Genomic DNA, 23378 nt, shown 5'->3' with positions numbered 1-23378 from the left:
AACGCTGTTTTCATCTTGTGAAATGAGTTTGTGAGCCAGCCAGCCCCAGGGGTTCAGCAATGAGAGTCCACGACTGGTTCATCTTGAGGGTAACATTACACTCATCCCACCATGTAGGATAAGCCTGTAAGGGTATTAAAATCGGTGGTAGTACATCACGTCAAACTCAAGAAAAACAGACCGTTGGCACTCTTTTCCAGATGGCAGAGGAACAATCAATGCAAAGTGAGTAAATGCTGTTTTTTGTTTTTTTTTGTACCAAACTGGGGCAGAGAATGCCCCAAAGGGAACAACAAATGACAAGCATAACATTTCACTTCAGTGCCTAATGCCAAAGTAACTGTACAGTGTCCATACGTAGTGGGAGTAGTTCCATAACCCCCACCAGCCAGCCGAGGGCAATACGCACCAGTGAGTCTACTGGGGACAATGCAATTAATCGGTTTCAAAATTCAATTAGATCAAACTGTGTAAATCATCTCTTGCTGTGGTTAGGATTGCTCAGTGTGACATGTGAATACAGTCAAAATAATGTCCAGTACTTAGAAAGAAAAGAAAAAGCATTTATTCGGCAACACTCTCGCTGCAGAGAGATAAAAGCATACTCACAGCAGTAGGGAGTGAAAGAAAAAGGGAGGGTTACAAAGAATGGTTCAGGCAGTGGTAGAAACATCTTGTTCACTGTAGCACTTGATTTAACAACAGTTAAGAAGTTGGCGCCCTCTTCAAAGCTTCACTTAGACACACAGAAAAGTAGTAGGATCTTCTGGTGAATGCAAACACACACAGACACACACACAGTACAGACTGAAAATGTCAACAGTCGTGTGAAACAGGAAGTAATCTGCAATGTGAGAAGGGCCAGATTCCATGATTACATACCAACATGAAAAAAACACCAGTAACCACATGACAACCTTCTTTTCACAGCCTCAGAATATCCAACAATAATATATATGTTATAATATCTACATGAAGCTCTGTGAGCTCAGAGATACATTTGTTTCACAATCACCAAAGATATTAACTTGCAGCAGTCCTCCTCAAAAACTGCAAAGCATCTTCTGGGTTGATCTGCGGTTATCATATAAGGGCTGATAACAGAGCCTGTTTGTGGCTCTCATCCATAGGATTTTCTCAGTTGCTGTGTGTGTATGGGGCTCTAGCTCAGCCTATCATCGGTCGATTTCAGTCAATGAACCCGCCTTCGACGCGTCAGAGTCTCAGGAAAGCGGGCGTCGAAGCCGGGTGTTGATTGACAGAATGTTCAGCGAGTAAAGATGCAAAGAGTGCCGCGCATCCCCCGAGCGTAAAATTCCATTCGCCAAAAGTCTGACCACACACCCACGGGTCCAGCATGTTAGATTGACCCCCCTTCTACAGGAAACCGATGAGAAGCAGACAGGATGCAGTTGCCAACAATGATTCTAGCTTTGAACCGGATAATTTTCGCCGTTATTTTTCAGATTCTTCATAAAAGGTAAGCAAATACCAACGATTTTTTTTCCGGTGAAGGGAACTGTTGTGTTGCCGTTGTTCACTCACAGCTTTGTGGTGGTTTCACGGAGAGAAAAACCGAAGGCATTTATGGGTTCTGCGTCGAATGCTAACGGTAAGCGATGCATTGATTAGCTGTGTAGCTGTTAGCATGGTGTTCAAATATCGATGTGCAGTAAATATAACGCCGATTTTTGCCCAGGAATTCGTGGTTTTATGCCACGTTTTCTAGTTGCTTATATTAGTAGTGTATAGTTGTGTTTGGAGTGTGTAAAAAGTGACTTATATGATAGTGTTGCCCATACGTTGCTGTTTAATCCGGTATAAAAAATGTACACATGTACAATATTCGCTATCAACATGGGCCTTTTTCGGACGATATTTGCTACCCTCCCTAAGCCCGAGAGCCCCCACATTTGGGGGCGTCGTGTGCAAGAGGTTTTAAACACTAAACTAAACCCAACTAACTTAAAAAAAAAAGACAAGTTTAAATTGAATGACAATGGCGAGGACACTCTGCTTTGTTCCCCAACTTCACAGTTGTATTGTGGATTGTTAAGGTCCATGAAGAGGACAAAGGAAACAGCATCTTTCTTTGAAGCTCTTCTTGTTCTTTCCTTTTCCGTTTTTGTCTTTGTTTTCTGCCATTTTCTTGCCTTGTACTTCACGCATCAGGTCAAAGAATACCTGGGGAGTAAAAAAAACAAAAACAAGAATGAAATCAATTAAGCACACTTAACAGTTGAAAAGACATCAATTTACAGGAATGTAGAGTGACGTGCGTGTGTTGCCGCACCTTGTCGACGTTGGCCCTGGTTTTGGCTGACGTCTCGACGTACTGGACGCCCCACTCCTCGGCCTTCCCTCGAGCCTCATCCACAGACACCTGCCGACGCTCCTCCAGGTCGGACATGTTCCCGACCACGAGGAGAGGGATCTTGTCCTCTTCCGCCTTCACCCGCAGGATGTGCTCCCTGCAAGCACGGCACAGATTATGTATTGTTGGTACTTTCACCAGTTCTTCTTGTGTAAATAGGTCATTGTGTTTAAATCTAATATAATCTACCAAGGGACAGCCAAACAACTCATTTCTCTGATGCTTAAACCGTTTGAAATCATTCGTCGCATTCAGCATTGAATGTGTCAAATAATAATTCCCAGACAGATATAACTTTACTTGTAGTTCAGCAACATGTTGCATTACTAATTTAGGACATGGTATTGGTATTGGGGGCAAAATATCCATATCCATTGGGTCAGCAATGGACAACATGTACTGGCTGGTATATAATTGACGGCCGATACCGATAGCAGTCCCGAGCTCCAACAGGTGCACCATTAACAGTTTTTTTTCGGTCCCACACAAAGATAGACGTAGGCGGGAGACGGTACCTGAACTCCACAATGTCAGAGAAGGACTCCTGCTCTGTGATGGAGAACACCAGCAGGAAGCCCTCCCCGCTGCGGAAATAGCTGTCCCTGGTGGCAGCGTAGTCCTCCTGGCCGGATGTGTCCAGAATGTCGATCTGGACCTCCTCCCCATCCAGAACCACCTTCTTCCTGTAGCTGTCGGCCCTGGTGGGCACATACTCCTCCACAAACTGCGGATGAAAAGAGACATTTCTTTGGAGATTTTTGAAGTGTAAAACATGCTACAACTTGTGTTAACATGCGTAAAGCATCAGTTTAGCACGAGGAGTTGTGTGTAGGCAGCCCCGCAGGTTATAGAAGCGTGTCTGAGCCGTCTAATGGACAGCAGACGCATGAAAAATGCAGCAGATATGCTGCTTTGGTAGCGGAGCCGATCTGTGACCGTCTCTGCCCTGCATTGAGTGTTGTTACAGAAAACAACATCTCTGGTCAAGCGAGCAGCGGACTCGAGAAAAGTGTCCTTTTTACAAGAACACCTGTTAACCTTGTAGTAGTGTAGCAGCACCTCTGTGGTGGAGGAGCCACTGTTGTTTCCTATCATCACGCTCTTACTTCCATGTAACAAGACAGCAGCTTCACTGTTTTATCAACCATTTTGCATGAAACACTTCTTGCAATTGTTTCACATTAAAAGCTTTCTATTGGCGAACCACTGAATCTTTACAATGATTAAAAAGTGAACTGGTTAGAAGTGACCAGTGCTTACTGTTTGAACCCATGTACAGCAGGTTTAGGCTGTTTCTACGGGTGTGTTGACTCACCTCATCATACATGAACTGCAGGGTGAGGGCCGACTTCCCCACGCCTCCTTTCCCCACCATTATCACCTTGTGCAGTGCCAGAGAGCTCTGGTTTGTACTTTTACCGGTAGCCATCACTGGATTCTTCTCTGTGTATCTTTCACACACTCACACACATACGCGCGCACACACACAACTTCTAGCACAGTGCTACGTTGTAAACGCCTGGCTGGCATGTCTTAACCTGCACAGCCTTTGGACGGACAGGAAACGGTTGTATCAAGAGAGTCACATGTGCACAGAAGACAAGTCAGAACAAGTCGGTGTCTACTGGGGACAATGTAATTAATCGGTTTCAAAATTAAATTAGATCAAAACCTGTGTAAATCATCTCTTGCTGTGGTTAGGATTGCTCAGTGTGACATGTGAATACAGTCAGAATAATGTCCAGTACTTACAAAGAAAAGAAAAAGCATTTATTCGGCAACACTCTCGCTGCAGAGAGATAAAAGCATACTCACAGCAGTAGGGAGTGAAAGAAAAAGGGAGGGTTACAAAGAATGGTTCAGGCAGTGGTAGAAACATCTTGTTCACTGTAGCACTTGATTTAACAACAGTTAAGAAGTTGGCGCCCTCTTCAAAGCTTCACTTAGAGACACAGAAAAGTAGTAGGATCTTCTGGTGAATGCAAACACACACACACACACACACTCGGTTAATAAGCATACATACTGTACATCCACAAACATTGTTTGACGTTTTGTTGGCACAAATTGTTTAAAAAGATCTCCAGCGCGACACACGCAGTCTACTTCTTAGGTATTGGCAATGTAGTGCATGATATTAAAAAGACCAAAGGTATAAAAAGAAAGACTAATAAGAAGTTATTGATTATAATGTCATCGTGGACCAGAATCATGATGGCCTCCTGGATTGTCAACACCTGTCTCACAGTACAGACTGAAAATGTCAATGACTGAAAATGTCAACAGTCGTGTGAAACAGGAAGTAATCTGCAATGTGAGAAGGGCCAGATTCCATGATTACATATACCAACATGAAAAAACACTAGAAACCACATGACAACCTTCTTTTCACAGCCTCAGAATATCCAACAATAATATATATGTTATAATATCTACATGAAGCTCTGTGAGCTCAGAGATACATTTGTTTCACAATCACCAAAGATATTAACTTGCAGCAGTCCTCCTGAAAAACTGCAAAGCATCTTCTGGGTTGATCTGCGGTTATCATATAAGGGCTGATAACAGTGGAGTAAAATAAACACGTTTAACAACAGGACCTCTTACTGCACCGATTCTTCTGTGGTCAGAAAAACAAAACAGCAGCCTCAGAGACTCCAAAATGAGAAACGTTCTCTCAAGTCGTAGTGATGAGAGTCTGGACAGATGAATGAATGAGGCCAACATCTTCAATAGACATTAAGTGTCATCATAAACGATTACAAAAAAAGGACAGACAGCAGCATTTGAGTTCCTTGTAAATCGATGAAGAGAGACTCGAGGGATGTATACGAACAGATTACAGGTTACGATTTAGAGCAGGTAAGGAAATGAATAGCACTGTTAACTTGACAAAGACTCAACAAGTCTGGTGTAAAACACACTGAACCAAAGTCAAGGGCAGTATAGTCGCTGAGTTTAACAGTGGACAATGTCTTGAGCAGCAAAGTTAGTGGCAGTGGCAGTTTGGTCATTGGCTTACTGTGAGCCATCAAGCACTGCAGGCCGAGTCACAGTCACAACAGTGGTTATCTTCCAATGAAACAGAAACTCAGATTTCATTAATGAAAAACAAAAAAAAATAGGGTTGAGATTGTTCTAAACACTAAACTAAACCCAACTAACTTAAAAAAAAAAAGTTTAAATTGAATTTGAATGACAATGGGAAGGACGCTCTGCTTTGTTCCCCAACTTCACAGTTGTATTGTGGATCGTTAAGGTCCATGAAGAGTTCAAAGTAAACAGCATCTTTCTTTGAAGCTCTTCTTGTTCTTTTTGTTTTTTCCTTTTCCGTTTTTGTCTTTGTTTTCTGCCATTTTCTTGCCTCGTACTTCACGCATCAGGTCAAAGAATACCTGGAGAGTAAAAAAAAAAAGAAAGAATGAAATCAATTAAGCACACTTAACAGTTGAAAAGACATCAATTTACAGTAATGTAGAGTGACGTGTGTGTGTTGCCGCACCTTGTCGACGTTGGCCCTGGTTTTGGCTGACGTCTCGACGTACTGGACGCCCCACTCCTCGGCCTTCCCTCGAGCCTCATCCACAGACACCTGCCGACGCTCCTCCAGGTCGGACTTGTTCCCGACCACGAGGAGAGGGATCTTGTCCTCTTCCGCCTTCACCCGCAGGATCTGCTCCCTGCAAGCACGGCACAGATTATGTATTGTTGGTACTTTCACCAGTTCTTCTTGTGTAAATAGGTCATTGTGTTTAAATCTAATATAATCTACCAAGGGACGTTCCAAACAACTCATTTCTCTGATGCTTAAACCGTTTGAAATCATTCGTCGCATTCAGCATTGAATGTGTCAAATAATAATTCCCAGACAGATATAACTTTACTTGTAGTTCAGCAACATGTTGCATTACTAATTTAGGACATGGTATTGGTATTGGGGGCAAAATATCCATATCCATTGGGTCAGCAATGGACAACATGTACTGGCTGGTATATAATTGACGGCCGATACCGATAGCAGTCCCGAGCTCCAACAGGTGCACCATTAACAGTATTTTTTCGGTCCCACACAAAGACAGATGTAGGCGGGAGACGGTACCTGAACTCCACAGTGGCAGAGAAGGACTCCTGCTCTGTGATGGAGAACACCAGCAGGAAGCCCTCCCCGCTGCGGAAATAATTGTCCCTGATGGCAGCGTAGTCCTCCTGGCCGGCTGTGTCCAGAATGTCGATCTGGACCTCCTCCCCATCCAGAACCACCTTCTTCCTGTAGCTGTCGGCCTTGGTGGGCTCGTAGTCCTCCACAAACTGGAGATGAAAAGAGACATTTCTTTGGAGATTTTTGAAGTGTAAAACATGCTACAACTTGTGTTAACATGTGTAAAGCATCAGTTTAGCATGAGGAGTTGTGTGTAGGCAGCCCCGCAGGTTATAGAAGCGTGTCTGAGCCGTCTAATGGACAGCAGACGCATGGAAAATGCAGCAGATATGCTGCTTTGGTAGCGGAGCCGATCTGTGACCGTCTCTGCCCTGCATTGAGTGTTGTTACAGTAAACAACATCTCTGGTCAAGCGAGCAGCGGACTCGAGAAAAGTGTCCTTTTTACAAGAACACCTGTTAACCTTGTAGTAGTGTAGCAGCACCTCTGTGGTGGAGGAGCCACTGTTGTTTCCCATCATCACGCTCTTACTTCCATGTAACACGACAGCAGCTTCACTGTTTTATCAACCATTTTGCATGAAACACTTCTTGCAATTGTTTCACATTAAAAGCTTTCTATTGGCGAACCACTGAATCTTTACAATGATTAAAAAGTGAACTGGTTAGAAGTGACCAGTGCTTACTGTTTGAACCCATGTACAGCAGGTTTAGGCTGTTTCTACGGGTGTGTTGACTCACCTCATCATACATGAACTGCAGGGTGAGGGCCGACTTCCCCACGCCTCCACTCCCCACCATTATCACCTTGTGCAGTGCCAGAGAGCTCTGGTTTTTACTTTTACCGGTAGCCATCACTGGATTCTTCTCTGTGTATCTTTCACACAATCACACACATACGCGCACACACACACACTCACGCATACACTTCCTCTGCAACCAGACACTCCGACAAAACCTGTGAATGACAGAAGTGGAAACATGTCAACATCTACCGTGAATAAACTCCATAGGTGTGAGGACAGTTAAAGGATTTTCACTACGACAGTAACTTGCCGTGCCAAGGCGCTCGGCTTAGCTCCAGCACATCTTGAATCCTAACCCCCCCCACCCACCCTCCCCATTAAAGTACCAAATTGCCTAATCATGAATCCTAGAACTTTATAAAGTTCGCCATCAAAAGGTCGTTTTAGCTGATCGGAAGTAATGAAGCTATCATTTCTGCACCGCGAGACGGCATTTAGGAATGCATTAAAAATAGGGCATCGTGTGCTAACCTCGTTAAAAAGAAGGGAGATGTCGTTGGCCATCCATCTGCACTATAATGGCCCTGCCCTTAGAAGGTGAAAGCTCAGAGTCAATTGCTGTCACCTGACTTCCATATCTTCTATCTCTGTCAGACACAACTTGTGCTACGTTGTAAACGCCTGGCTGCCATGTCTTAACCTGCACAGCCTTTGGACGGACAGGAAACGGTTGTATCAAGAGAGTCACATGTGCACAGAAGACAAGTCACCAGCCTGTCATTAGTAGCCATCTATGGAGAGGTTCAGGGTTGAAGTTGTGACAAAGCAGTGATGGCGGACTAGTCAGCATTATTTCATTTTGTTTCGTCACTTAGTCACTTTCATGGTAATAATCAATGGTTATGCGTAAATGACAGAAAATGAAACAAAAGTGACATCGTAGGCCACCGACTCCCAAAATGTTTCTGGGAGATCAACCAAACAGCAAATATCGTAGTTGTTTTTTCATGATGCAGCAGAAGTTTAGATCAATCACTTCCTGTGGACTAGCCTACTGACTTACTTCTACCGCCTTCTGTCTGATCAATATGACATCAGATTACAATGTCACATGCAGAGAGAAACGGACCTTTCACAATATCCTTCAGCAGACATAATCCATTCATTTGCCAAATGCATACAGTGTGAAATGTGTCATGTGGTGGGTGAGCTAACTGGCGAATTAGTTAACACACGGGGGAAAGTTACTTGCAGACAATATGGGCTGTGTGCAATCTTAGGTTAGAATGACCAACACATGTATAAAACACATGTTTTACAATGAAGAATGAATGGAGGTAGATTAAAGGACACATACACCAAATAGTGGTGCAGTATACAAATGTTTTGGTGCAGGTAAAAAAGTCTCTGCATGTATGAATGCAGTGAATGGTTATAATTAAATTAAATGGCCGTAGTTGTAACCAAAAATGTACCATATAAACACACAGATCTGCATGTTTTGTGTGTAATCGCCCCCCCCAAAACAAGTTCAATATTTTATGGAAATCGTGCAACATTCCAAAATCCCCAAGCTTAACTTCCCTTGGAGAGTTGACGTGAATGTCCCAACCCTTTGCAGCTCACCCTGTTGTTATACGGGCTCCACCCTTGACAATCCTGCTGGATAGGTCAACAGTAAGTAACCAGTAATCAAACACCCATCTCACACAACCAGCTACCAACAGTCAAATACACATCTGAGCAGCTGGCGGTAATGTCAACAGATGTCACATTATATAAATTAACATCAGGGCAAAGGAAACACTTTGACTTGGTAGAACACAAACTTTTTATTTACATTCTTTACACTGTGTAGTTGCATCTCTATCTGGAAAGAAAACCCTTCCCTTCTGTGTGGATGTCACACTAATGGCAGCACAGAGCTGATTCATAGCATTATTCACAGTCCGCTCCTGCTTAACAGTAAACATCTCACTTCAGCTCAAACAGCGAGACGAGTGTGCGCTGAGAGTTAACCAGACTAGGCACGGGAGAGGAAACATTTCCTGCTGATGGCAGCAAAAAAAAAACAACCTCCGACTCTGGTGGAGATTTTTTGTGTTTTCACATTAAAAGGTTTTTCTTGTAAATGTAGAGATGACGTCAAAACATCACGGAAGCCCATGACACCAGCTTAAAGTCCTGTAAGATTTCCACATGGTTGTTGTTTCACACAAGCATTGCAAACGCCTGGTCTAGATGAACAATTTCTACGTAAATGTGCAATTGCGCAGATGAGCTTTCGCTGCAACATTTCCTTGTGTTGTCCAGAGGCAGAGGGGAACATGTGCTTTGCATCTAATTAACCTACGCTTGTATGCCAGCTACAGTGCTGTGATGGATACTGAGGAAGTGGATCCACTGTCCCTGACAAGGATGTCTGACCTGTGCTCTTCTTCCTGTCTTTATCAGTAACCAGACTAGGAAGGATATCCACACACACACACACACACACACACACACAATAACACACCTTCTAAAAGAACATATGCCAAAGTCAGCACTTATGCATAAGGGCCACCATGTAAATTATTCACTTCTAACCCACTTCTCCGTGCTCACACACACAAGTGGGGGAAAGTATATGTTTGAAGAAGACCTTCGAGCAGGGGATCCACCATATTTCCACCAGCTGCAGTTCACCACAAGTAGCTTGAAGCCTTATAATGGAAGGCATTGGAAAAATAATAATGAATATTTAGGCCTGACCCACATATGGAACCGGAGTCTGCTTGGTGCTGGTCCTCTTTAACGGGGTGTAGAGTTATGGAGAAGGAGGGGGGGGGGGGGCCGTCTAAAAGACCACTCTGGCTGCTACGCTGCTGAAATATAGATGGCACCAGTGCAGTGTGGGCTACAGGAATTCATTAGGAGTCCCTCTGGAGAATGGGCCCGTGTTCCCTTCCTGCTCAACTCAACACTTTGGCATGAATGCTCCAAAGGTTATATTTGAATGCATTCCTTTTTTATTCAGCAAAGTAGAGCCCTCTTTCTTTAGGTGTGATCTGTCAATGAACTATCTGTCACATGTGCAGAAGTTAAGAGTTTAACTGGTACAAAACACAAGAAGTGATGGTCAAATTCAACATCATGTACTGTGATAACTATCCCACTCTGTGCTAAGTAGAATAAGTGAAATGATGTGCGTGTGTAAATTCAAGACATCTGAGCCAACGTTGCAGAGGCCCCGATGACCCTCTCTCTGCATTCCTGAGGAACCAGGGGTGAGGGGATTTCCTCTCCTCTCTGAGGGGAGAAAGCGGGGGCTTTTCTGGCCCATTAACAACCCACCAGATTCCAAGGATCCGAGAAGGAGATGATCTCAGCGTTTCTCTCATCATCAGTGGGTCAACTGAGTCAACCAAAACAATCTGAGGTGGCCTAGGGTGGGTCGTGGTTGAATTGAAACACTGATGTTGCACAGATGCAATGGGAGTATCCAACAGAACGTACAGGATGTGATGTCACTTGAGGAGAGACAATTGTGGTAAAAATGATTGTGACCTGCCACCGTTTTTGAACACTATTAACTTGTAGCGGACCAGTGTTGAGCCGTGATCCGTACGGATTCCAACTCGCGGTTCAGGGATCTCTAAAAGTAATATTTCTTCCCTTTTTTTTTTCTTTTGTGCAGATCCGGATCCGTGATCCGTTCTGTAGCGTGGGTTTTATGATCCGTTGCACCACTGCTAACAGACTCCCCCGTAATAGTTCAGCTGCCAGTAATACACAACTCCCTCCCTAACGCACCAGCTGCACACCTCTTGCTGTGTCTCATCAAATGTCTACCGCTCCTCGGCTGAAAAAAAAAAAGGTCTTAATTTGGGCGCTTTGCTTCTGGACAGCTACCAACCGTAACCGGTCCTAATCACGGCTCACTGTGGAGAAAACAATACAACCTAGATGAGTCAGAAAGGTTCTTCTGTGACACACAGCAACAGGGATTTAAGATCACAGAGCAACCACTGATGCACAACTAAACAGCAAATCTCAGATACGAGTTATGCAGAAGTTATAATGGCCACTGCCAGTGGAGATGAGGAAATGACTTGGCTCACTTAATAATTCGGTATACAGCCGCAAAGAGGGAACTCTCAGAAAGGCACCTACAATGCATACTAACAAGCCTCGGCCACAGAGGAGCCTTTGATGAGAGCGGGCAGCAGGAACTAAATCCTCTCGGTGGTAGAATCCTTCCTACTTCAGCAACACTGACTGAGCTGCTTTGTCACATTCGTCTCCAGTCTAAAAAAAAAAAAATTTTTTTTTTTTTTTATTCACATGGGAGCCATCATCAAGGTGCAAATGAAGTGCGGTCGTCACTGATCCCACTCAGAACTATGACTCGGGGCAAAGCATCACAAAATGTTGTGGAACTTTAAGGAGCACAAGCATCCGCGATGACATTGTGATGCGAAAGCTTTCCGTGGGTCTAAACTCCAACACACAGCAGATATTACATTACAGATATCCTCTCCTCTCTAACCTCTCCACAGCCGGCCCTGGTGATCTTATCCAAACACTCGTGTCTTTTACATTAAACATTCCACTGCATTGCTCCAGGGTAGATGGAAGGAAAACTTCATAACTCCCCACTACTTATTTCCCACCTTGCCATATATTTTTTTTCATTTACCCGAAAAGAAAACACAATAGGCTCAGTTACATATCACCTACACCGTGCTAGGGACCTGCGGTGCTATCATGGTTTACAACACAGGGAGTTGTAAACCATGACAGCACAACATTAACATCTACCCAGAACCCCCCAGTGGGGGGGGATCATGGTGCCTGAAAACCTTTTGCCGAGTTTAAAGAACCTTATTATAACTTGTTCATCTTCCTTGTAGTAAAGCTGGGTGATAATTCAATATGAGCATTTATTGTCTTTCTAGATCAAGATATCGTGATATACAATTACATCACCTAAACTGGTAATAACAAGCACACGCCGGATCAAACTTCTCAGAAAATCGGATTATTCTGCACTAAATGTCTTAAGTAAATACCCAGTACTTTTTATTTGTTGATTATGCTATATTGCAATACAGCCTATATTGTTAGAGATATGAAATGAAACACATCGTGATAGAAGATGTTGCCGATATGTATGAGAGTAGGCCTGTGTCCAATTGGCTGCTTTGTGGGGAGAAACATCCATCTAGCCTTAAATGAATAATTCGCCTGCAAGTGGAAAAATACATAATAGTCTGATTCACATATCCTGAAAAGAGTTGGGAATTTCCAGCAAAAGCAAAAATTGTGTCAAACAGTCATAGACCAAAGAAAACAGGATTTAATACTTCCTATTTTCTGAGTCTTCTTTTACTAAACTAAACGAGGGGAAAAATGATTCTATGTACAAAATGTTCTTCAGCATATATCTGTTCAGATGACTGGGATTGTTGTTGGTATCCCCAGTTAATGACAGCTCCCTGCACTGTGCAATGGCCACATGCTCCTCAGGCATGATTCATAGTAATGAATGACATTCACACAAAAATATATAAAACTTCCTGCTGACGGAAAGCAGACAACTGAGGGCAGCTATGCATCTACATCCCTATCTCCTGCACATAACCACTCACTTTCATAGTCCAGTAAAAAAAAGCTGTACATCATTATTTCAACCCTTTCAATCCACTTCCAATGCCAACACCAGTAGCAGATGGTTTCCTGAGTCCTGTGCTATGACACACAAGAGCCCGGGTCAGTCGGGAACCTGATCAGGAAATGAAAACCTGATCAGAAAAGCAGATGGACCTCTTTGGTATGAGCCAAATAGGTTAGGTCCAAAATTAGGGAAATGAGGGTCTTGCACGAAATGCTCGTCAATTCTGACAAGTTGCAGTAACAGGAAGGAACCAGAGGGATTACCATGAAGAGAAACATTCAAGTGGAAAAAAGAGCCTGTGTGGAGCAACAGGGATTAAACATCCCGACAGTGTTGACAGTGAAAAGGGATGAACGCAGGGCCAGCTCTGCAGCATTCACCAGACCTTTCTTCACCTCTGATGTCATTCGCTTGCAATGAGTCTACAACTATGTCAACATCTATCTTTCCCAGAATTGCAATCACAATCCAGCTGTGTTGTTGTTTGCATCAAGCAGCTAGAATGTTGGTCAAAGCTGATCAATGCACTGACTCTCTTTCATTAGTTTCAATTTCTCTGGAGAGTTTTCAGTCCCAGCATTAAAACAATTAATTATGCTATGGTGGGAAAAACACTTAAAACTTGCATGATGTAGTTATAAATTATATCAGCCATCAATAGTACTAAAACAAAAACCACCCACCACTGGTGGAGCCCTACAACACTGCAAAACAAATCCCTGAATTGGTTTCCCTGGCCATGCTCCCTGGTTGTGCTGTAGAATCAGCGTTGTGCTCATGGGTTGTTTATAAGAGGGAGGTGACCGCATGTCATTCCAGACGAGTTAACTGAAATATTCAATATCACATAGCACTCTTCACGGTAATGATCTGTCACTTAAGAATCAGTGATCTCACTCATATCCTCCGAGGCTTTTGACCGTTTCCACCTACGGGCTTGAGCATTGGTCTGTGTGTTTCGGAGAGCAAACTCACAGAGAGCACCGCTGTGGTCTCACACATAACATCAGCTAATGCTTGTTTGCTATGCGTGACCAGCAGGCCATGTTTAGGGCAGTGACCTTTGTGCATGGCGTGCGGTGAGGGAATCAAACAACTTTTAGCGGCTCTAGGGTGCAGTAGTACCACTCAGCTCTCTTTGGCTATTGAGTGTGGAGTCTGAGTTTCAATATTTACCCCGAACTCCACAAGACATGCTATGATTAATTCAGATTGATCTGATCAGCAGATATTCAAAGCCCCATGAGGATCAGCGGTTTCAACACTGAATCATAATACATTATGAGAATATTCAAGCCGTAATCCAGACACATATAAGACACCTTTACTATGAATTTGACTGGCCCTGATGCAGCTTCACTACACATATGATTTTCATTGACACACATTTCCAATTTAACTTTAGATACACTCTCTGATGGACAAAAGAAGATTACAATTTTAATAAGGTGTTGTTTGTTATCAAGAATGTGCCTCTGAGTGTTGGGAGAACCCAGATTGTGTGTATTCTCCTCAAGTCTTATCTTTTAAACTTTATTTGGAATATTCACCATGAAGCAAGTGATTGCCTTGTGCCACATTCATCAAAGCTAATGTCTCAGTTCTGTGAAATATGTCAACGACAACCTGACTCTGGGTATGGATAATATTTCCTCAGGGGTGTGACATACAATCCTCTGATAAAAGCAAACCAGCATTGACCGAGTGATCAATAACTCTTTCACTGCACGTATCGAATAAATAACCAGACAAATCCGGAGTGGAGCACATCCCTCGTGCATCTGCGGACCACAAAATCCTGGACTTATCCAGCAAAGAGGATTAAGTAGAAAAGATGATCAAGTAGGCGGTTAAAGATTTTAGGTTTTTAAACTAGGCCTTAATGACCCTTGAGACACATTAATCTGGATGATGAATTGCATTTGTCACTTTCCCCTGATACCAAAACGAAGTATTATTAATGAGATGGAGCAACCGTGTATTGCTTTGTCAACACTATCCTATCCCGAATCTCCTCGACCTGTCTGCAAACAAAAAAAGGTTTGATACGAGCATCCCCTTCTTGCACTAAACTAGTTTGCCTCTACCTTAAAACTGTACTAGTTTGACCTGTTTGTATTTAGCCACAAGTGACCACGTCTTTAGCAGCTTTTAAATGAGCAACAGATGTCCTCCTTCACTGTGCGTCAATGGGTCCACTAGAAAATAAGATTATTAACTAATTGCATTAAGCAGACTGATCATAGAGGAAATCATATGTGACAATAACTGGATTATTATCAGATACATAACAAGAACTACTGTGCCACACTGCAGTTGCTGACAGGGAATAACGTTAAGTGAAGAAACCATGAGCCAGCCTTGGGTGTGTCATGTTCTCAGGGGGAGGTGACTTTTCAGGAAGTAGCGTTGGCGTAACGTTAATTATCAACGGGAATATAATTAAAACGGTTTGTTCATTTTACCTAGAGCTAATAAAGCATACTATTAGCTTCACTAAAACCCCCAACAACACCTAACAGATATATATATATATATATATATATATATATATATATATATATATATATATATATATATATATATATATATATATATATATATATATATATATATATATATATATATATATATATATATCAAACGCGTATGCTAATGTGACTTCACGCTAGCGTAGTTTACAATAGCTTTATAAGCTAACGCTAGTAACAGCAACTGACATCAACACACAGACTCATAAACACGGACTTTGGTAGCAAGACTACCGTTTTTACTACCGCAGCCCTACATCAGGTGGAATGAATGCCAACATATAAAAACATGCATGCTCTTTTCATTCATCCAGAAATAAAGAAAATTGAAGGAGTGCCAGCAAATTAAAGCAAACGTTCACATCAGTAACGCTAAACATTGACGCTAGCTAACCTAAAGATAATTTACCAGCGATGATTAATGTTAGCATTATGCTGTACCCACTAACCAAGGCATGCATTACACGCAAACTACAACACTAAAGCTGACACTGAAACTTGTTAACAGTTAGTTAAAACCGATACGAATTAAGAGTTAATCTGAACGCATCATCGTTATATTAAGCGGTCACCCCTCTAACGTTAGGTCCATTGCTTAAAACAGGTGTGGTACTTTGTTACTCTATAACGGCCGTGCAGAAACATCCATTTATTCGACTCCATTAAGACATGTATGAACACTTACCAACGCAGGAGTTTTGTATTTCTGCCCTCGGTTAATGTTATCTTGATGACTGCATTAATAGAGCCTGTCGGGACATTGGTTCTCCAAAAGCTAACCGCTCCTGCAACAAAAGCCCCACCTTCCGGAAGTACAAACTACAGATGACAGGAAGTAACGTCATCATCGCCTCTCGTCAAGTCTATCGTCGTTTGTTTAGATTTTCGCTAAAAGCAATTTAAGTGTAATTGAGCTTGTCACATTTGACCCGTTCAATGCAACTAATTACTTAAAAAAAAGAAGAATAAATTGTAATGTCGATAAATCCACACACAGAACATCTGTGTGGCAACACATGTGTTTGTTATAGCTCTTAAATACTCTTAATTACAAATTAAATATCCTCAATCATTTTGCTGACCATTTTTATATAGTTTCACATTCTTTAAATGGGTTTACTGTTTCGTGCAGCCATTGCCCATTGCAACTTTTGAATAATTATAGCCGTTTATTGTGATGGATTACAAAGATGAGGGCTACTTTTTTTTCTTTTTTTACCATCAATTAATCAACTTATTACTTTCCTGATTGATTAACTAATTAGTCTTTTAAATTGGGAGAACTTACCCATCACGGGTTCCCAGTGCCACGGTGACATTTTCAAATTTGAGATATTCATTGATACGATATAAATCTAAGAAATGTTCATATTTGAGAAGGTACATCAACAATTACTTATCAAAATTGCTGCAGATTTTCATATAGAAATGAATGGAAATCTATAAATGCATAGACAAGCATGGTACAATATACAGCCACATTTTCAAAACACAGTATCACAGTTTGCAAAATGGTTAGTTATGATGTTATACAAGTGGCTGAATACAAAACTAATGGTTTATCTTTTTGACAATACAATTATATCCTTATTTCTTTGCAAATGGTTAGGTTTTCAGTTCAGAAAACTAAGAAGCCAAAGACACGTATATGACGTCCGATTGAACTGCATGCTTAAAATGGAGCTTAGTGACGCTGTTGTAGTCTACAATGAGTAACGGTACAGGCAATGTAATCTTTTTTATTGCAATGCTCTAATGGTGTCCATTGAGAAGAATAAGTGAGAATAGAAAGTAAATGGAAGGATGGTTATGGTACAACTGGGGGCTTTTTTTAGTTGATTAAAAGCTCGTCACTTTGCTCTCCCGAAAGACTTCATGAGCCCAGGTTCGGAGACATTGGCCTCAAACATGAAAAAGAATAAAAAAGGAGTGCACGTTTTATTTTATTTCCATCTTGATTGCAGCGGGGGAATAGAGCACACACATACAGTATGTTGCAGGTCTCAGCCCTTTAAGTATACGGCACTGATGAAGGAGCAGTTCATGCTCTGAAGGTTTTTCTCACATATACGTATATTCTTGGACACAGACAAAAAAAACAGAAGCCATACTCTTGATTTAACATGTTATTACAGAATGTATGTTCTATATATATTGCACTGGGATTGAAAGCCCCTATAGTAAAGGGTACACTTATTGTAGGGCTATCGGCTACACCATTTATATTCAGTGTACCCCTCTGGCCTTAATGAGAATTTCAAGCTTACATGTTTCCTGTACTAGTTTTCACTTTATTCATGGCCTTGGTCCAAATGTATGCTTTATCATTGATATATTGGAGACCAGGTTGAGTAATGGAGCTTAATGCTCTAGGTCGGTCTCTGTGGAGATAATATGATTGACTTTGTACACCTCTGAGCATAAATGTTGAGAATTCCTTAATGCCAAGCCATTCATAAGCTGAGACCTGGAACATTTGGGCGCTCTATTCCCCTTCTGCTATTAAGGTGAGAGGAAAATAAATTGCAGAGCAGCATATTGGAGGGTGCAGCCCTGTATATTCCTTCTCCTGTTTTAGGTCATAATATGCCCACAGGCCATAACTGATGCTTTCCACAGAATCCCTGGAGAACCATCCATTTCAACAGAAATATGCACAATTCCAGCACTGAACCTGGCCATGTGGAACCATCTATTTACAATGACAAGCTATTAAATACCTCTTGGCTGACAGACGTAGACAGACAGTCTATGGTCTCCCTACTCTTTAAGCTGTGGCAGCAGACGGTGCTGAAGACTTGCTGCCCCAGCCAGATAATGATGCGGGCTGTAGGGTGTACAGCTGAAAAAAGACATTGACCACAGTGAAGCTATTGCTGAAATTGGTCTGCCAATTCTGTAACTGGATAGAGTTTTTATTACCTGTACAGCTGAATATTTTTAGTAGAGATGTTCGTTGTAATTACTGACAGTTACATGTCAGCATTTTACGTTTCATTACTGCTTACTGGCAACAAATTGTGGCCTCTCCCTACGCATCCTATCAGTTTACCAGCGGCTGAGGTAAGGTCTGTAAATGTAGACACTTCTTAATCAGCTCAACAGCCCACAGTCTGTTCAGAGTTAAACAAAGCCAAACTCTGCAGGCATGTTGGTGACGTTATGTACAGTCGATGAAGAATGCACCACTGACACGTCTCTTAATTGTTGTCACTGCATGTTATTGAATTTACTTTATTTTGTATTTCTTAATTAAAAGTAGCAAGGTCAAAGTCAGTCTTTTTGCATTGCATGAAAAATAATATCCTCAGTATATATTTTAGTAAATCTTCCAACAAGGCACTCACCTCTGCTGCATCGTTTTTGTAGATTAATTCATACAGGAGTGCTTTCACTTCTACTAAGGAGAAGATTTGCAAGAAAAATTGATTATTTTCACATTTTGTTGGAGATAATAGCTGCTAAATTAAGTGTTCAAAAGGTTTTGCCGGCATGTGTATCCCCCTTTATGCCTATAAAAGTGTAAAATTCTGGATACTGATAGCATTTGGCACAGTCACTCCTTCAAACTTCATGTAGAGAAAGAAATCGTCCGACTACCTACGTGCCTGTGAATACAAAAAGCAGACATTCAAGGCTTTTCCTCTGCAGGAGAGCACACAAGTCCACCTTGACTAACGTGTTTAGATGAAACCCAGAAAGCACAGGAATCAGGAATCTGCAGACTCATATGGACAAATGAAGCTGGCGGGCTAATGTGAGACCATAACTCAACCCAGTCAGTGCTCGGTGAGGGCGAAGAAAACTGCACCGGTGTATTTGTGCAGATGGGAAAACTGTGTCTTTTTTGGCAAAGGATGACAAGATGGTGGGCAGTAAAAAACACACACAGGCTGCAGCAAAACTAACCCTTTAGCTTCTAATTTGGTGCAGAGCCTCCAATCCTGAACAATCCCGGTCGCTGTGGACTGCCAGACACCTGCACGTTTTGGATGTGGTGGCACCTGCACAGTTCTTATACTTGACTGCAAAGGCCTAGAGCTCGGGCCACCCTGCCTACTAATACACACCACTGCCAGTGTGTTCTCCGTTCCTATCAGCACTCACAGTCTCCAGCACACATTCAATTCAAAGGAGAAGAGCGACGCATCTGCTTCACGATTACCAAGGATGAGGGATTCATCTCATATTCTCTGAGAACAATCGACAGCCTGGAACTCACCATTGAATGCATTCATTTATCAACTCCACCAGGTGGAGCCAGAAATACCATGAGTGTTTTCGAAAAGCCTTTTTGATATGGGATCTGTAACATGCACGGCTTTCACTGCCTAAAATAAGCATTTCCAGTATTGCATGGTTCATTAAACTGGTTTTATTGCGTTGGGCATAAGACATGCATGTTATTATACTGCAGTGTTGTCTTCAGAGGGTGGAACAAGATGTGCACTTAACAGCTCCTCTAGGACTGTTCACCGTATGCATGTCTGAAAGGGACTAAAGCCTCATTTGGTGTTTAGTACCAATAAACGGTGGCTTCAGTGCTCAGGAACAACCCAAGTCCATTACATTGTATCATAAAGAAGTTCCACAGTCAACGGATACATCTATAAATGTTTAAATAACGATTCAGGTCAGACTCTGGTATTTCTCTTTGAACCAGTTCCATTTGCACTGTACGCCTCACAAATGTGGATTGGTTGTGTTATAGTTAACGGTGTCTCGAAGATTAGCATTTTATTGATATTGTATAAATGTGACAAGAAGAAAAAAAGCTACTTCTTTGCACAGCGTATATGCAGTGTTAAAAAAAAATAAATAAAATAAAAAAAAAAATCAACCTTCTTGCTTATGGGGTTTTACAGTCTAAGGATTTCAAGCGCAACCTTTGAATATCTGTGTTCACATTTGTTGCAGCAGACACGCTTCAAAATATTTCAATTGAAACGACTGCTATGAAGGTTTTATCTGTGACGAAAGCATTCAACACTCTGGTCCTTCAGAGACAAAAGACAATCAACAGGAGCGGCAGATGTTTTTGGATGATTTGCCTGCTCTGAAGTTTCTCCATTCAAAATATTTAAATACCTTATTATTCAGTCACTATTAGACCAAACAAGTTGAATCTACCTTTTTACCCATTAAAAAAATCCACACTTCTCTTTCTGCGATAAAGTGACTGCTACTGTTTAGCACTTCATACAATGTCCATTCATCAGTTTTCTCTACACATCGAATTCCCTCTTTCCTTTCATAACAGCTGCATGTGTCATATAGTGAGCTATGTCATTTGTTTCCTTGGAGGTGTCTATTCCAAAGTGTCACAAACCTACAGAGGCAAATATATCATCTATGTCATCAAGGCGGTCACAGCTGGCGGTCTGGGATGTCGCCTCGCATGCACTCCTGTCTATTTGGTCGTCCCCTGACAGTCCAGACACCGATGACTCAGTCCTCTTCACCCGTTTCTTTTTCACACCAGTTCTCAGTGCTGAACACTTAAATCGACTCCTGAGGGACTGAAAGCGAGTTCTCAGGCGAGCAGAAGACCGACAGGCTCTTGGCACTGACCCCTGAGGAGATGAAGCCCAGCAGGCTTCCTGTCTGAAGGTCCGCAACCTCCTCTGGACGCTGGGGATGAGGACGAATTACAGAAATAGGAGCAATCAGTATTTGCAGAACCCAATGTCACATACTTAAGTATGTACTTTTCCTGGACACATAGTAGCTACCGTATACGGTACAGCTGTACAGTCTAATGCAATCCAACACAACTGTTCTGCCAAAAGGTCCTAATTTATGTGGCTTTTAATAATAATAATAATAATAATAAATTGTCTAGGTAATAGTCAGTGGTGGTGTTGTACTAGACTACATTATATTCTGACGGGTTTTATTATTCTGCCCCAGACATTTTGATAATTAGGGGCAACATTGTTTAACAAATTATTGAATTGCATTAGATTGCACAGCCGTACCTAATAAAGTGGCCACTGACCAACATTCTTCCCGTGTTGCTCTTACTTGTAACCTGCTGCCTCTTGGCATTTCAGCCGTTGGCACTTTAACAGCAGGAAAGTTAAAAGACGTTTCTCCTTCTCCAGCTTCTGGGATTGACACCATGTGATCATTTCCTCGAGATGCGTCGCCATGTCTGTGAAGCTTGTAGCCTCTCTCACTCGTCTCTTGAACTTTTGTCTCTTGTCAGCCTGGTGTGTTTTCTGTGGGAAGGACTTGCCCTTAGGTAACAAAATGATGTAATCATTAGACAAGACGATTACATATACGATAGGCAATTACGTATTCTTTAAATATATATATATACACATATATATTTGGTTCTCTCACATACCTCAGTAAAGTCCCTGAAAACCTTGAGAAAAGGCTTCATGTCAGTGTCAAGACCGATACCTGAAAAAATAACAATAACGTCAATACTGTTGTAACATTGTTCCCTCTGCATAGTAAATGAGATGAGAAAATGAAGCACTGGGTAAATATACAGCTTTGCTAAAAGCATCAAATCACACAAGGCTACGTTGAGGATTATTTTGTCAACTATCAGTAGCTATGAAAGCAAACCACCTAGACCACAGGCTGAGTGATTTGTCAGAATCTGCAGTTTGTTTGTCACCCTCCTGTGAAAGACTTGTGTCCTTTATAGCAGCGTCACCTTACTGCCCTGCATCTACTGAGTCATACAGAATACAGAACAATGAAAAAGCCCCACACCTCTTTCAATAGAAACACCCATATCTTCTTTGACTTTCCTCTTCTCTCCCTGGTTCTTGACTTTAGCAGAAGATTCCTTCCTCTGCTGCTTCTGGCCATGTGCTGGCTTTTTGGTGAGTAGAAATGCATCAGAAGGACCCAGGAACTGAGCCATATCTGCTGGCAGGGAGAAGTCTTTGAGGAAGGGCATGGGCTGGGCGTTGGCCACTTCTCTGAGGAGCTCCAGGAGCTGCTGATACAGAGTGGACAGGCTGACCAGGATACCACGGGAAATCACCCTGAGGAAGCACAAGGAAGGCGGGTTTAGGTTTGAGCAAGGCAGTGGTTTCTAAACAAACACAAAGCAAACATTTCAAATGCAGATGTATTTTTAAACTCAACATGCAAAGCTGCCTTGTGCGGTAGGATTCTGCATCGTTTTGCATTTCTCGGCCTTTTCAGATGTGACCATGAGGAAGAGCGCACTCACCAGAGACGACTGAGCATGCTGGTTATCACCATATTCAAGATAACAAACTCCTCCCATTTCATCTGCTGCTTTGAGAGTCTGAAGCATAAATCTCTTAAGGACAAACCCACGAGGTGGCATCAAGAAAGCAAAGACTATCGCACTTAATTCAGACAAAGAGATTCACAAAGATTTCTGTCAGATTACTCTGCATGTTTCTGAACAGTACCACCTTTAAAAAAAGGATACATGAAAGCTCTGCTGCAGCGATTCAATGTGCAGCTCATCAGCTGGCCGGCTCCCAGCACTTTGAGACAGAGCCACTCCAGCATGGGCTGACTGGGGACGTCACACTCCCCGGCCTTGATGCTCAGTTCTCTAAACACACACACACACACGCACACGCACACACAAAAATGATTCACTGCTGTAAAAATGACATGGCGACATATCTGTCATTGGCAGTAACAATCTCATAGTAAAACCTTTTAACAGGTTTTAAGCACTGAGAAGAAGTACAGGAGAGTATTGAGCTGAAGCCATAGGGTGGCTATTGACTCCTTACTCCGCTATGGCAGATCAGTTAAACCGTGTTAGTTTGCAGCTTAAAATTCTGTAATGCACACATCACAGCGCACGTTGTTTTTTTATTATCTGTTTCAAAAATTTGAAATGTAAAGTTTCAATTCCTTTTATATTATTAACTTATTTTAAATGTATTTTGAACACTATT

General features: G+C 42.1%; 3 protein-coding genes across 3 annotated transcripts in view; all 3 read right to left on the bottom strand.

The window, feature by feature from the left end:
• Positions 1-549: 549 nt before the first annotated feature.
• LOC142969571 (ras-related protein Ral-B-like) lies at positions 550-3989 on the bottom strand. The gene is made up of 4 exons (XM_076109541.1): positions 3690-3989; positions 2890-3098; positions 2294-2471; positions 550-2184 (listed from the first exon to the last, which is right to left on the bottom strand). Exons 1-4 carry the CDS (start codon positions 3801-3803, stop codon positions 2053-2055), a joined length of 633 nt encoding a protein of 210 aa, XP_075965656.1. The 5' UTR covers positions 3804-3989; the 3' UTR covers positions 550-2052.
• Positions 3990-4122: 133 nt separating this feature from the next.
• Positions 4123-16274, bottom strand: LOC142969577 (ras-related protein Ral-B). Its single transcript, XM_076109554.1, has 5 exons — positions 16151-16274; positions 7274-7490; positions 6474-6682; positions 5877-6054; positions 4123-5769 (listed from the first exon to the last, which is right to left on the bottom strand). Exons 2-5 carry the CDS (start codon positions 7385-7387, stop codon positions 5647-5649), a joined length of 624 nt encoding a protein of 207 aa, XP_075965669.1. The 5' UTR covers positions 7388-7490; positions 16151-16274; the 3' UTR covers positions 4123-5646.
• Positions 16275-19825: 3551 nt separating this feature from the next.
• The window catches only part of LOC142971593 (uncharacterized), a 122219-nt gene continuing 118666 nt past the window's right edge, over positions 19826-23378 (bottom strand). The window contains exons 46-51 of the mRNA XM_076112173.1: positions 22895-23023; positions 22667-22744; positions 22198-22475; positions 21818-21876; positions 21490-21704; positions 19826-21096 (exon numbers count right to left, since the gene is read on the bottom strand). Of these exons, the coding sequence (XP_075968288.1) occupies positions 20787-21096; positions 21490-21704; positions 21818-21876; positions 22198-22475; positions 22667-22744; positions 22895-23023 (1069 nt within the window). The 3' untranslated portion in view covers positions 19826-20786. The remainder of the gene's footprint in view (positions 21097-21489; positions 21705-21817; positions 21877-22197; positions 22476-22666; positions 22745-22894; positions 23024-23378) is intronic.

This window comes from Anarhichas minor, unplaced genomic scaffold (assembly GCF_050575085.1).
Source record: "Anarhichas minor isolate MPS153535 unplaced genomic scaffold, ASM5057508v1 ptg000004l, whole genome shotgun sequence".
Classification (NCBI taxonomy): domain Eukaryota; kingdom Metazoa; phylum Chordata; class Actinopteri; order Perciformes; family Anarhichadidae; genus Anarhichas; species Anarhichas minor.
Note: the sequence above shows the minus strand (reverse complement) of the source record. Positions and strands in the feature narration are given on the sequence as shown.

What these genes read in the sequence shown, in the direction of transcription:
- LOC142969571 (XM_076109541.1), bottom strand. Translation starts at nt 3,803, where the DNA reads ATGGCTACCGGTAAAAGTACAAACCAGAGCTCTCTGGCACTGCACAAG. An exon ending in TGCAGTTCATGTATGATGAG is followed by an intron (nt 3,099 to 3,689) that starts GTGAGTCAACAC and finishes TTTCATCCGCAG; the next exon opens with TTTGTGGAGGAGTATGTGCC. An exon ending in CCAGGGCCAACGTCGACAAG is followed by an intron (nt 2,185 to 2,293) that starts GTGCGGCAACAC and finishes TTTACTCCCCAG; the next exon opens with GTATTCTTTGACCTGATGCG.
- LOC142969577 (XM_076109554.1), bottom strand. Translation starts at nt 7,387, where the DNA reads ATGGCTACCGGTAAAAGTAAAAACCAGAGCTCTCTGGCACTGCACAAG. An exon ending in TCTGCCACTGTGGAGTTCAG is followed by an intron (nt 6,055 to 6,473) that starts GTACCGTCTCCC and finishes CCGTGCTTGCAG; the next exon opens with GGAGCAGATCCTGCGGGTGA. An exon ending in CCAGGGCCAACGTCGACAAG is followed by an intron (nt 5,770 to 5,876) that starts GTGCGGCAACAC and finishes TTTACTCTCCAG; the next exon opens with GTATTCTTTGACCTGATGCG.